Genomic DNA, 15,383 nt, shown 5'->3' with positions numbered 1-15,383 from the left:
TATTCAGCTTCGGATAGTAGCTAAGACTGCAGAAATAGGTAAAATGGGTCAAAGATGACAAATTAATTCTTTAATGTACATGTAAGATGTTCTAAAAGATCTAGAATCTTAAGCAGGGGGTAAAGTAAGTCCCTTGGCTTAAGGTGATTTAGCACTTCAGGTGACATTGCACTGGTCACCATTCTTTATTCTAAAGACTAACAGTATCTCACATCCATTTCTCAGATGGAAAAGGAATCTCTAGAGTGCTCCATGGGAGAGCATGGATTAGTAGTAGCCAGATAATTTTCATTTCAACAGTAAGGCTGGGGGGTGGGGGGTAGAGCTCAGTGGTAGGGTGCAAGTTAAGCATGCAGGAGGTCCTGGGTTCAATCTCCAGTACTTCCATTAAAAAAAAAAGTAAGGCTGAGAATAGGTAACACTCCAACACCAGAGCCCAAGGGTGAAGCAAGGTACGACAAACTTGCTTAACACCGGAAACCTACCAAGACTCTCCTCGCAGTCTCTCCAGCCCACTGTGTTAGCACATACCTGTATCACCTCCTCTCCCACTCATCTTTCTCCCCACCTTCCCCTCTCCTGCTATTTATTTCCTCCCCAAAGCACAAGCATATCGGTTGAAATCCAATTTTTAAACAAGCATATTTCCTGAATCTCTTTTTGAAATTAGGAACATTTAACTTCATCTTTCCCTTAACTACCTTCTCCCAGGGGAAAAAAAAAATTAAAGAAAAAAATTTTAAAATACATAGCTGCTTCTGACCTCTATGTGGCTCTCGTTTGCTTTTTTCTCAGAATTCTAATCCTTAAACCAAAATAAAATGAAATTAAAAGCCTCCCATTTCATAGGCAAAATATTGAGCTTTATTTTCTTCTGATTTATGATTAGCAGGATTAAACTACTTACTCACAAAATACATCTGAGAAAACATTTCACTGTGAAACTATGAAAAAAATTTAACACACAACTTGAGTTAGCCTCATTTTAGGTGGTGATGATTTTTGACAGCACCACTTGCTTCAGATAATTTTATATACATAAAAAAATCACACTACTTCCTACTGTGTAATATATGTATGTGTATATATGTATACAGAGGTGCGTATGTGTATATGTATATGTATATGTTACATGCACACATGTATCCACTACCGTAAACAGGTAAGCTGGTGGCATAAAGGGGATTCAACCGTTCTCTCTTAGCTCTTTTCTGATAACAGCTACACTGGGCTTTCCTGGTTCCGGTGGTGCTCACCCTCTGCTTGCCTCTTCCCTGGTCTCTCTTTTTGAGCCCCTGTTCTAAGTTCTAGAGAACAGTTATGACCCAGAGTGGCTCACCCAGAGTGTGCAGGTGTCTGTGCTACTGAGGCCACGAAAGTGGGCACTTGAGATGCCTGAGGAAACAGATGTGAAGCAGATGGTGGACACCAACAGGCAGTTAGGGAGAGTGGAGTTCCTGGATGTGGCCAAGGGCCTCACAGACAACACTGCAGAGCAGAAGGCCTGGGCACCAGTTTTACAACTACAGGACAGCACTGTGGCCTAAGGCAGGCATAACCCCCGAGGAATTTAAGAAGGCCTGACTGTCGGCACAGATGTCAGACTGCATCTGCTCAGGGTTTGGCTGCAAGGAACCGAGTTAAGTGTTTCGCCCAGGACGTGCCCTGCACACTAAATGGGATGTGGGATGTATGTGTCTTTGAAAATTGCTCAGCACACACAAGGTCTCTGCGCACAGTTCACTTAAGTTACGGCAGCAAAGTTCAGCCGGGGAATACAGGATTGAGGAAATTTCAGGACACGGTTTGTCCCCAGAGATCACTATCATCAGGAAAGGCTCTTCCAGGGAGCTGGCAAAGCGGACTTACCCCAAGCTTATTGACTGATTCTCATGCCAATTTAAATTAAAAAAATAAAACGGAGTGATACTTTACGTCCTCCTCCACCCTACGACTCCATTTCCCCACCTCATTTATCAGAGAGTCCTTTAATGACTCGTTCCCCTTCCTCCTCTCTCTTAAACCCATTCCCATCAGGCTTTTGTTCCCATCACACCCCTCCACTCTTGGGGCTTTAAAAGCTACCCCTGCACCGATAACTCTCCAAATGCGTATTTCCAGACCAGACTTCTCTGCTAAACTTCAGACTTGCAAATCCACCTGCCGTCTGGACATCTCCACCTGGTACATCTACTGTGTGCATCGCTGCAAACTCACCACGTCCCAAACACAACTCTTTCAACAGGCTTCCCAGTGTCATTAAAAGCAACTTCATTATTTCCATTGTGCAGGTCCAAAATTTAAGTCATCTTTAAATCCTCTTCCTCTCATATCTCATACCTTGTTCAGCCAACCAACAAATCCTGTTGGCTGTACCTTCAAATTATATCCAGAATCTGATTACTTGTTATCACTTTCATGAGGACATCCTAGTCTAAAATACTCCCTCCCTCCCTCTAGAATACTGCAACAGACTCCCTGCCTCTCCCCTTACCCCTTCAGCCTACTCACATAGTTGCCTTAAAATTGCAGATCATGTCCCTCCTTTGTTCAAAACCCTATAATGGTTTCTCATATACTTTCAGATATGACACTAATCTCAACTCTTAGGACCTTTCCTTTCACTCATTTTATTCCATCCATACTATCCTCCTTGCTGTTTTGGGTGACGGTTGTGGTAATAAATGCTCCAGCCTCAGGTCCTTTGCACTTGCTGATCCTTCTGTTTAGAACATGTCACTCTAGACATCTACAGGCCTGGCATCTTTCCTTCCTCGAGGCCCATTGCATATGTCACCGTATCACTGAGATTGAGGCCTTCCTTCCCTGACAACCGGCAAGCCCCTACCAGAATGTCCCACTGCCATTTTTTCCTACAGGACTTACGACAATCTGACATCCCATGATGATTTACTAAGATCATGGCTGTTTTCTGTTTTAGGAAGTTCAAAGTTATTTCAAGCAGTGTACATTCTGTTCTGTTCAATTCAGTACAACTTTGAACCTCAAACTCAAATTTTATTGATTTGTTTCCTTTAAGCAAAGAGATCTGTATTAAAACGACAATGCCTAAGATTTATATTGCGATTTTACAACCTTCTGGGTGCTTCCAAATTCATAACCTAATAAATTGTTACAGAAGCACCATGCATTAGTTAGAAGAAATGTTATCACAGCACTCTCTTACAGAAAGATTAAAAGTGAAAGATTGATAAGGTTAAAGAGATCACATGCTCTTTTTTCCCCCAAATTCCGTATCATCTTGTACATTTTTGTCATAAACAGCTTCAGTTAAAGAAATGATTACCTTATCACAAATCAAAACCCACTGGTTCAATAGTTTCTAGTTATATCAACTAAAGAGATTCATGTAGTAGCAGAATTTAAGTTTTATAGTGTGATAAAGTTGTTTCCCTACTCTTGTTTTCATTTTTTCAAGCTCTTTTCATTTCTTTCAATCTTTTTTATTGATTTCCTTTCCTACCCTCTGAACTTAAATGCCCCTAAACTTTCTTAAAGCAAATACACACATTCTTTTTTTCAGTAGCAGTTACAATTTTCCTTGGAATAGCAAAGCATTCAAACAGATTGGACTGGCATGATATGCTGATAAATACTTCCTTTTCCTTAATTATCCTTTCACGTGTGTTTTGTTAATAGTACAAATAAGGGAAAATAACAAAACAAAGCTTGTAAGTTATCTATACACTATACAGTATATGATATTTACATGGTTACCATTTTTACCATAAGGCATGTGATAAATTGTGTAGGTTAAATGTTTGACATTTTCTTAATGATACTGAGAACTAACTGTAAGGAGAAAATTAGTTTCATGCTGAAATTCAAAATGGTCCATTAAGACAAATGCAGCAGAAAGGAGGTGGTCAGTACCCCTTTAACTTGAGCGGCGTCATTCGCAAGCCTGGTCGTCAATGCTCCCGTGGTGTTTTTAGGGTCATCGAACCAGCTCACATCCTGTGGCACAGAAAATGATTTTATTATCTTTAAAGCCCTACTCATGAGATCTCAGCTCGGACTGTAGTGACAGCATCAGGTTTGCTTATCATTCATCTCTCCTGTGTGTGACCTTCTAGGTAACTGTGAAGATTCCATATCTTACCCTGAGACATATGCATAGCTTTCATAAGGTTTTGGGCAGAGGGATGTGATGGGACTTTTACGTTAGAAGAATGATTCTGGCTCTTGGGAGATGAACCTACTGGACTGGGATAGGGAGGGAGGCAGTGAGACCAGCTGGGAGGCTGTTGTAATATTAAACAAAGAAGAGAAGTTGAGGATGACTCCAAGGTTTTTAGCCCCAACAACAGGTAGAATGGAGGGACCCTTTGCCGACACGGGGGAAACTAGGTAAGGAGTAAGCCCTGTGACGGTTAAGAGAGAGTCAAAAGTTCAATTCTGGAAATATCAGGCATGAAATGCTTATTTGACACCCAAATCAAGAAGTCACATAAACAGATAACTGTAGTTCAGGGCAGAATAAATGAATTGGGTTTAAAAAACCCAACAAAAGAAATCTAGATTAAAATTTAACATTCAACATAAAATAGGATTGTCTTTGTCTTACATTTTTATTTGTATTTTATTTTATCTTTTTTTGGCATCCACCAATAAAATTTATTTACTGCATCATGTTGCAAAGTTACTAATATCATGAATAACTTAAACATTTTAAAATACACAAGTACTAAAATGATTGTGAGTCTGAAGTATGACTTTTTATCTGTTACAAAAGTAACTATGGTCCTAGGAAGTTATCTGAACTAGAGATTTGCAATTAAAGCAGTATCTATCACTTTTCCCCCAAATATTTTTTTAAAGTATTATAATTTATTATAATATGTATCGATTTGCTTTTCAAAACTGTTAAGTGCTTAAACCCCCCCCCCCACCCCCACTGGAAGGTAACTTCCTTGCAGACAGGGACCATTCAAGTTTGAAGCTTTACAATACTTAGTATTATGCCTTGTAAGCAGAAGGCACTTAATATACATGGCTGGACTTAATAATTTATGGAGGGGGCATTACACAAACCTTTAGCTCAGCTTCCAAAGTATAATGGACCTAGGACTTGGCCTGGGGGCTGGTAGGGTAATGGGGCACCTGGCCCTGGACTGAGGTCTTGAGTCTAAATAGAATCTCAGTTATAAATAGGGTTTGACTGAAAATCCTAAGGCAGGACCCTCCATCAAACAGTGTTCTCTCACTCACTGGATACAGCCCTGGCTCTGCCAGTCACAAGTTAGCAATCCCCATAAACATGTCTTTTTTTTTCAAGTGGCAGTAGTAGGAGTGGGAAAGGATTGAAAAATGAATGACAGCTGAAAACATGACTGTCATCTAGAAACCCCAAAATAGCCAACTGAGGCTTCTCAGCCAGGACTCATGTACCCCCGGCATGTCTGAGGCATCCTTCCAGAGGATCACTGGGTTACTGATTTTAAAATGGAAACAAAGAAAGTCACAGACAAAATCTGCACGGTTGTTAAAGAAAGTTTTCCCTTTGAACTGGGAGGCTTTGGGTTGCATTTCCAGAATCCTCTCCAGCCCTTCTTCAGGGAAACATTCACATCTGTCTGTTGTTAGGGATTGGAAGGTGTAAAATGTGAGAGACATTCTATTAAGTCAACATCAGCTAGTAAGACTGCAGCCTGAATTAGTACATTAGTATATTAGGTCTAGTCCCAGAGAAGAAACTGAGCAGCGAGGAAATGGGTCATGGGGATGTTTTGATCCCTGGAAAGAAAGAGTACAGATGGTATTTCGTGGTAGGAAGAAACCCAAGTGTCCTGGGTTTCCCAGGGGAAAGAAGGAAAGAAGGAGAGGAAAGGGATGAGAGGTACTGAAGATGGCTTCCCCCTACTCTGCCTACAGCTGCTGGGACAGAGGCTGGAGGTGAATCTGCCCAGGAGACTCCATTTGCGCCCACCCAGAGCAGACTACCCAGCGAAGGGCTCTGAGCCTGCCCTGGCGGGCGGTCAGCCACTTCTCTGAGTGAAGATCAGTACGGGAGCTGTAAGTAACCTGACAGCACTCCCACTGCCTGAGACCACGGCGCACAGTGGGGAGCTCTGCCTATCCCAGGCACAGCCCTCAACAGACATACCTGTCTCAACATGGACCTGAAAACCATGTATCGGAGCCGCTTGGTAAGGATCTCTCCGGCTTTGCCAAACGTGTAGCCCTATGAAAAATGAGAACAAGCCACAAGGGAAAACACTTGTCAGACACCCAGGCACTGATGGCACAAAAGGAGGGGGACTTGGGATCATTGCTAAAGCAGGACAATAGACAAAGTCAGAAAGCCCGATTTCAAGAGTTGGCTATGTTTCAGTGACTGTGTGTCATGGTTACCGTAATGTGGACACACTGCTGGCACAGCTAGAAGAGCCCAGTTTTGAAACAGACACTGTCACTTCCCAGTCACTGGCAAGCTGATCTGGGATTTATTAGGAAGTGTGGTCGTCAGCATGAAGCAGGGGGGCACTGGATGTGCAGAGACCACTGCCCTCCATCCAGGGAGATAATGTCGTAGAACCCCTCTTCTAACACAGACACCAGTCCAGGGGGAAGGGGGAGAAAGAGAAACCTTGGGTTAACTGAGTTGAAGCCTGAAGTTACCAAAATGATTACATTTACTTAGAAATGACCAGATTAACATTTCTGCTATTAGGCTGAATGAAATCTGAACTATCTTGCCCACTAAGGGAATACTGCTGTCATTATTTTTGTTAAGAACTAGCCATTGTCAAGTACGTCACAAACATTCTCTCTGTAAGTCCTCATGACAACCCTATAGTCACCACTTTACAGAAGCAATGGAAGTTTAGAGAGCCTGGTAAGTCACCAGAGGCCACGGTTCTAAGGTGGCAGAGCTGGGATCTGAATCTGTATCTAAGAGAATTTTAACCAGAATGAGAGGCCACAGCCTGGGATTTACTCCCACACTGGGCTCCCTCCTGACATTTCTAAGTGAAGAGCTGGCATTCTAACGTCACTGTTAGGCATTGTGCTATCACTACACTTCTGAGATTCTGTGATTTATAGTCTTTGTTCACACCTTGGTTTGCCAGGCAAGCCAGGCTCCAGACTCCCCGAACGTCATCACGTTACAAAGATACGTTTTCAATCACCTTTGCGTCACCAATTCATATCTCCATCTCAAAGCCTACCTCCCTCCAAATTCCTTCACCAACTTCACCCTCAGCAATCTTTACCTTCTTCCAACTCCTATGGCAGTAATAGGTGGTATGACAATCTTGTATGCAACTAGCGTCATATTTATTCTAGTATGATCAAATTCCCCAAAGAGACTTAATACTTAGTAACAAAAGAGTCCAGTCTGTTTTCTTTCCATCATGTCCAGAAAAGTGTTGTTTATTCAAAATATGAATGTATGCTTACTACCTGTTAAAGGACCTACTGAGAGTTCTCTTTTTTTTTTTCATTTTACTAAGTGTAGATTCCCTATAGTCTGCTGTAATATAATTTTTAAAGGTTAGAGAGATCTATCTTAAAAATTACATACAACTAAATAATTCATTCATTTAAGAAGCGATTGTGTTTACCACTGCCTCACATAGGCCTGGGAACTTAGTTATATTCTCTCTTTTGATCATGAAGAGTCAGGCACCATTATCCCTAGTTTACAAATGAGGAGACTGAGGCGTAGACAGTTTAAGTTACTTATTTGCAGAAGGCCACAAAATCAGGAACTGGTGCAAATCATACCTGATTCTAAGTCTAACACCAAAGCCTACACTACATCACTATGCTAAGCTCTAAGCACACTTAATTCCATGCAATTTCATTTCAGCCAAATGATATGCAAGCTGTAAAATCTGACTCTACAAATGTTTCCTAGATTTTCTGTTTGAGGACTGACATTCCTCCGTGATTAAAAGAGTTCCTTCTCCTTTAGCAAAAGTTGAACGATAAATGCTTCAAACATTTGTAAAGTCCGCATGACTGGTTTATGGGGTTTGGGATTTTGTGGTTGCTTTTAGAACACTGGAAGACATTCCTGTGAGTATTTAGATTGACTGGCAGTACTTTTATCCAAACTTACGTCCAGGGATCCCCTAAATCCCATTTCTTTGTCCCCAGCTTTAATTCCCAAACATCATATTAGATCAAACACTCTCTGTTCCCTCTGACTTCATGAATATTTCCAGCTGGGGAAGGAGAGAATGGGGAGAAGGAAGCAATAAGCCAGAGAGCCAGAGAAAGCAAAATGTCATTGTTTTAAAAATGTCAGAGAAACTTGGCTGCTAATAGCCCAGTGAAGAAAGGAGAAATTCTAACAAAAAGCAAATTACATAGATATCTAATAAATTTCCCCAGTTGAATAATGATACATTTCTCACAACAACAATAAAAAAGTGAAAATGTAGACATGTACCTGAAGGAAAAATGTAATAAAAGAGATAATTCCAAGGATAAGAAACAATAGCGAAAACATGTTACTGTTGTGTTGTTTTGTCTGAGGATCGTCGTCTCTGGCAAAAACCTGTTGGGAAGATATTTAAAGTGTTTTCAGTTCATTCACCAAACAAACCCCTCAAAGTCTGACCCATTTGCCATCTGGCACAGCATTCAGGGTCAAGAGAGACTTAGTATGTGGAGGTCAGGCTGGCTTCCCTAAGGTCAGACTGAAAGGAGTATGTATTCTGCCTTCTTTAGGGGCCAAGAATGTGTCTGTCACCATTAATCGATCGAGCCTTTTCTCTGCTCATACTCCATCGTGGAGTAATGACTGTCACGAGCACACACTCAGTAGAGGAGAAACAGGAACAAATATTTACTTCTTTCTTTGATGGGAAACAACACTGTCTGGCAATTTGTTGCATTACAATTTGGACATTTCAAGTTGTCCCAAGGTGTCTGGAGACACATCTGCTGACATGGTTCTAGTGCACCAGTGAGAGGGGGGTGGTTCATTCATCCCAGGCCTTTCTGAAGAAAGGAGGTTCCCTGAGCCAGCCTTCTTTGTAGGATGGCTAGTTAGAGAGCCAGTGGGGAACCACAGCCAGGTGACCGAGCACCACAGATCTTGGTTAGAAGAGCTAATAGGATGTCTTGTGTTTGAGGAACACAGGGAAAGCCATTCCACAGGAAAAGAAAACTAACATTTCCCTTCACAGACGACCAACATCAGTCTTGTAAGAGCCACATTCCTAATCCAATCCAGGCAACTTAATCCTTTGTAAAGGAAAAATTCTTTTGGAAGAAGTTCAATTAATTTTTCTTGATTAGTCAGTCATTCCAACAACAGTAACAGCTAACAATCAGTGAACTCTTACTCTGTGCCAGACATTTTTCTAATAAGTAAATTCATGTGTTCTATTCTTTTATCTTTACCTCCTGAGGTTTGTTTTATTATCATCACCATTTTACATGGAGGGAAACTAAAGCACAGAGAAATTACCTTGCTCAAGATAACACAGTCAGCAAGTGATGACCCAGGAATATACCCCAAGCAAACTAACTCAGAGCCCACAACCCTAAACTCTGTGTTACAAACCTTCAACGAGGCAGAGAGCTGGCTGCCTACCCAATATCTAGGAGCTAATGTGCCAGCCCTTGACCAACTGCTTATTATTAGGAATGAGGAAAACATAGAATCTGTTAAATTTTTGTTGTACGCAGCTAAACCTATTCTTAACTGACCCAACTACTTCCTTTTTAATTCTGATGATGCCATTGTCTACCTCTCTGCCTGCAAGACAAATGTTAGAACAGGGACTGGCCACAGCCAATCCACGGTGGCTATGGGCCACTAGCCAAGTGTTTCCATAAAGTTTCAATGGAACACAACCATGTTCATTTGTTCCTGAACGGTTACTTCTGCACTACAAGGGCAAAGTAGAGTATTTGCAACAGAGACCACGTGACCTGCAGAGCCTGAAACAGTTATACTCTTACCCTTTATAGGCAAGGTTTGCTAACCCCTGTCCTAGAACATATGCTCCAGGTAATCAGACACTTCATCTCCCTCTTGGTACTGTTTCAGCACCTAGAACAGTACCCGGCACAAAGCAGACATCGAAGAGAGATTTTTTTGAATGCCTACATTAAACATGTGAATGTCAACCTGGAATAAGTTAGCCATGCATGAGTGGACCTGAATATTTATGTATCTCTTGGTATAATCAAAAGTTAGTGTTTGGCCTATGTTTTGCAGAGTGATCCATCTCTTTCTCCACGATGTTTCCAGCAGTCATGGCAAGGGTGACCTCAGCTCACTGTTTGAACATCCGCCACTAAGCAGACAGCATTCCTGCATGGATTGTAACTTTACTGTTGGAAATGCCATCACAAAAAGCGGGTGCACCCAGCATATGTCAACCTTGAGCTTTCCGAAGTTGTCCCGTTGGTTTTCATCTAAACACGTGGGGCAGATATCTCTCAGAGGTCGCAGGCTCAGCCTGCTCATGTCCTGACAAGGGCGTGTGTCAGAGAATAGCTCTAGAGCCAGTCTGACCAACATACAAGGAACTCTATGCACACTAGTCATAGGACAGTTCCTGAGGCTGACTCAGAGCCCAATGATGGCAGACAGGTGACAGTCACCTAGTCAGTTTCATGGACAATTTTTTAGGGATCTGGTCCCCAGAGCCCTAGGATAGAAACCAACAAAGGCAGCTTTGAAAAAATAAGCTTTCCTATCACAAACCAGACTTCTAGTCCTATACTTTCAAGCTGCTTAGTTTCATACGAAGGAGCATGTTGTGTTTTGCGGCTTTTGTATAGAGTAACAAATATAAACAGTTCATTCTTCAGTCAGGACTCACAAGCAAACTCCCAAAATGGACATAAACACTCACCCCTATAATCCTTGAAAATATTACTGAAAATGCTGGTTGCAGGCCTCCATTTATAATGGCACAAAATATACCAACCACAAAATAAGGCCATTCAGTTACATTTAGCTTCAGAATCCTCCAAAAGGAAACTGGAGGTACACTGTCATCCTGGAAGACAAAACATTGCAACAATCCAGTTAGGAAAAGAATTGATACTTTAAGATTTAAATGATGCACAGTTATTGTGTATGCACAAAAATTTTTAAATGAATGTGGTTCTAGTGCACCAGTGATGGTTATCAACTGATGGTTATTTAGCGTTTTTTTTAAAAAGTGCTGACAGATTGTTATGTTACTCTTTTATTTTTTAAGAAGTAAATGATGTTTCTATAAACATTTAACTCTGACTTGACATTTGGAATGTGACAAGAATATTTCTAAATAGGGATGAAAGAACAGAAATGCTTTTATTCGAAGATCCATTATAATAAGTCTCCTGACATTATAAATTCTAATTCTAAAATTCTTGTCCTATATATTCTTAGTCACAAATTCTAACTTTAGCCTAAAATGTTGAGATTTGGGTTTGTGGAACACACTAGGGGATAGGACAGGAGGATTCTGGATAACCCTGTCTTGTTCCCACTTCGACCCCAGCCCTAGTCCACTGGTGAAGACAACTCTACAACCCTCTCTGTACCAAGGCCTCTTCTGTACTGAGCTTTCTGTCTTGGCCTTGTGGTCCATGGATACTCTTGCGAGTTGATTTTCTTCTTATTAGACAGGATCCTAAATCTTTTGGAGATGTGTCCAGGGCATCCATTTCACTTTTGGATCCATCAGCTGAATTTTCTAATTCAATTTCATTTCCTCTTGTCTAAAACAAACAAGAAATAAGCATATGCTGATTAGGCTCAGTTAACCAATAAAATTAGCCGCTGAACATCAGATAGCAAGGAAAATGGCAATTTAAGTAACTACAGGAAAGGATAAAGTTAAATGGCCCTCTTTTGGTGTGTTTATATTTGAAAATTAAAACCACTAAATAAGCATTCCCATTGAATATGGCAGAAACAACACAGCATCTGTTCCAAGATCTTACTTGGTCATCTCCTTTTCATGGGGGTTTTGGCTCTATCATATTTGCTTTGGACCAGTGCTATCAACAGAAATACATTGTAAGCCATGTTTGTCACTTAAAATTTTTTAGTAGCCACATTAAAAAATGTAAGGGAAGGGGTAGGGGCTATAGCTCAGAGGTAGAGAGCATGCTTAGCATGCACAAGGTCCTGGGTTCAATCCCCAGTCCATCCGTAAATAAATAAAAAATAAATAAATAAATAAATACATAAATAAATTTCTTTTTAAAAAAACCCTAAGAGAGGTAAAATCAGTTTTAATTATATATTGTATTTAACCTAATGTATCTAAGATGTTAGTATTTCAATATGTAATTAGTGTAAAAGCTTTGAGATATTTTGCATACTTTTTTTGTACTACATCTTTGGAATCTGGTATGTATTTTCTACTTACAAACACTCCAGTTCTGATTAACCACCCTAAGTGCTCAATAGCCACATGTGATCAGTGACTCCTATCACGAATAGCTCATTCTTAAACCTTTTACACCCTAATTTTCTCTAATTATTCTTCTTTCTTTTTCCCTCCCTTCCAGAGAAAGAATATCTACAACACTGGTCTGATCCTGAATCCCCGCATGTATTTCTTCCCACTTCTCAAGACAGTCAAGTCAAGTAACATTTATTTATAGCACTGAACACAGCAAAATCAGCTTATACCTGAGATACTTCAGGGAAATGCTAGAGTTAGACTCTACCTGCATTGTGACGAGTTTGAAGTAAATGCCCTTCTCCTTCATTAGCTGGTAGTGATTTCCTTGCTCCACAATGACTCCATCATCAAAACCAGCGATGACGTCAGCATTCCGGACTGTGGACAAACGATGTGCTATCACAATGGTGGTCCGACCTTCTCTGGCCTAAAGAGAAAACAATTTGGTTTTTGAATACATGAACAATCATACGCAAAAATTCATCCCATTCATTCCGTTTATATTTACTGAATACTAGTGCCTTGGATATTGTAAAATTGTCTCAGTTATAATCTCTGGCTTCAGTGAACATACAGTTAATGGTTTAAAATGATGTATTATTTGTTTTTTTTTTTTTTTTATTGAAGCATAGTCAGTTTATAGTATTATGCCAATTTCTGGTGTACAGCATTACATTTAGTCATACACATACATGCATATATTCCTTTTCATATTCTTTTTAAGTTACTACAAGATATCGCATATAGTTCCCTGTGCTACACAGAACTTGTTGCTTATCTAAAATGATCTTTTATTATAATAAATATAAAAACAAATGATAGTCACATATTAGTATTATGTAAGCCTCTAAGTATTTTATTTAAACTCTATCAGCCTAAGTTTATAGTAATAATTAGGGGCTTATACAAAGTAAAAAACCCTACATCCCAGGGATTGGCCAACCTGAGCAGACATAGGGCAGCGTGCCGTACCACGCTGGTGCGTACCAGCTAGCATCTGTCCTGGGAATTACAGCGTCCTATCCAGACGTCAGCATTACATTGATTGGAACTCAAATCTTAGCTCTGCCATTTACGCAGTCCAGGATTTTACCCAAATCTTTTACCCTGTGTGAGGCTCAACTGATTCATGTATAAAACAGGGATAATATTAGTGCGCATTTCTTAGAGCAGTTGTGATGACTAAATACAATAATGCATGTGAAGCACTGTGACGTACACACAGTAAGTGCTTAATATGAAAACCTATGCAAATATGTTTAAAAGCCCAATCTCATTTTTAGTTTCATATAGAACAGAGCAAAAAACCAGAAATTGTCTGAGAGTTCTTTAACCTCTGTGACTTTTCCAATGTGATTATAATGTTTGTTACTATTTTTCTCTCCAGGAACTAGCAATAAAATGCTCAAAACAAATAAGCAAAAAAAAAAAAAAAAGGTATCAGAATCAGTATGAAATAGAGAAGTAAAAACCTGAGGAAAAAAAAATGTCAGAAAAATTAGGTGGTAGAAACTAGAAAGCACAGAAGACAATGGATCAACTCCTTTGATGTTTTCGAAAAACGGGGCACGTGGAACTCCCCCTCAAAATGTGCATTCTAAAGAAGAAGTATTTTTATTAAAAAAAATTTTTAAGTCCTATTATTCTTTTTAATTTTTTTTGTTTGGAAGATTTTAATTCAGAATTTTAGGTGTATGAAGATCTTCATATATATCCCTTTGAAATACTTGTGAAGCATTTTTGCCATAAGCCTGAGTAGAACAATTCTCAGCATCTACCTGTGGGTGTTCTCTTAAAACACCACACTATTTTTCTCATGAGCTTCATGATGGGTTAAAGTGAAATGGCTTAAAGGGAAAAAAAGGAACCTACTGCCATAACATATTTGGATATACACCTGAATATGTAGTTTTCCTCTCCCTTTTTCTCCTTTTCTCTTCCTATATTTTAAAAAAAATTATTTTTTTAATTAAAAATTTTTTTTGGGGGGGGGGAGTAATTAGGTTATTTATTTAATTTTTTTTTTAATGGAGGTACTGGGGATTGAACCCAGGACCTCATGCATGTTAAGCACGCACTCTACCACTGAAGAAAAGGTATTTTTAAACGAAACCTTTCTAAGTTCTTTTTAAATAAGAATTTAATACACAGTGCCATTGTAGAATAATAAGAAAACACAGATGTGAAATTATAGATGAACAAAGTGAAAGAGAAAAAGCAGCTACAATCCTATCTCTTTCTATTTTGGTTCACAAAGTTTTTAGTAACCTGCTTTTTCCTCTCTCAGCAACCCATTAAGCAAACTGACAGGGATGTGTAAAGAAACAGTATTGTTTTGTTGTTAGAGAGGGAAGAGTTGGGGCAAATATGAGTTCATCTTTGAATTCTGCTGTGACACTTCAACTCAGAGCATTTGTGAGTGAAAAGGCTTCCTCACTGCTGGTCCTCACAGAGCCAGCCTGGTTACCATCATACGCCAGAGACCAAGCACACAGTGCCCTGTACAGCACGGGCACTCAAATCCAATTTGGTGAATGAGCTGCAGAGACTCAAGAATTCCAGGAAGGTCAAACGCTGTTGATGGTGAAGGACATTTGACGGCTCAGTAAGTTTCCAACACCGTCAGCTCTTGGCCACTCTCCCGGGGATAAGCGGTTTCTCATTTCCCACAGAGTCCTCAAGAGGTATTTAACATTTTGGAAAGAAAATGTACACCTTCCTTTTGTTGACAATAGTTATGTTCAATTTTCCTCTTTTTGACAACGGTAAAACCTCACAGAACCTAAATAACAGAGTTTTCTCTGAGGCTAAGTCTTCAAGATCACAGTGAAGACCACTTTCCATTTGAGCCTATACTCCTCATTGTTTAATTTTAAAAAAATTTCAAGTGTCTTTCAATGAAAGTTTACTCATCTCTACCTAAAAAAAAAATCAGAGAAATAAACAGAAGTTAAACAAACAGACCCAAAGTGGCCTGATGTTTTT

The 15,383-nt window shown here is 39.8% G+C and overlaps 1 protein-coding gene across 1 annotated transcript in view; it reads right to left on the bottom strand.

Moving 5' to 3' along the window:
• The window catches only part of ABCB1 (ATP binding cassette subfamily B member 1), a 93,264-nt gene that overhangs the window by 21,902 nt on the left and 55,979 nt on the right, over positions 1–15,383 (bottom strand). The window contains exons 15-20 of the mRNA XM_031454831.2: positions 12,664–12,825; positions 11,527–11,703; positions 10,848–10,994; positions 8,423–8,530; positions 6,128–6,205; positions 3,895–3,978 (exon numbers count right to left, since the gene is read on the bottom strand). Coding sequence (XP_031310691.1) covers positions 3,895–3,978; positions 6,128–6,205; positions 8,423–8,530; positions 10,848–10,994; positions 11,527–11,703; positions 12,664–12,825 — 756 coding nt within the window. The remainder of the gene's footprint in view (positions 1–3,894; positions 3,979–6,127; positions 6,206–8,422; positions 8,531–10,847; positions 10,995–11,526; positions 11,704–12,663; positions 12,826–15,383) is intronic.

The sequence above is a fragment of the Camelus dromedarius genome, chromosome 7 (assembly GCF_036321535.1).
Source record: "Camelus dromedarius isolate mCamDro1 chromosome 7, mCamDro1.pat, whole genome shotgun sequence".
Lineage (NCBI taxonomy): Eukaryota > Metazoa > Chordata > Mammalia > Artiodactyla > Camelidae > Camelus > Camelus dromedarius.
Note: the sequence above shows the minus strand (reverse complement) of the source record. Positions and strands in the feature narration are given on the sequence as shown.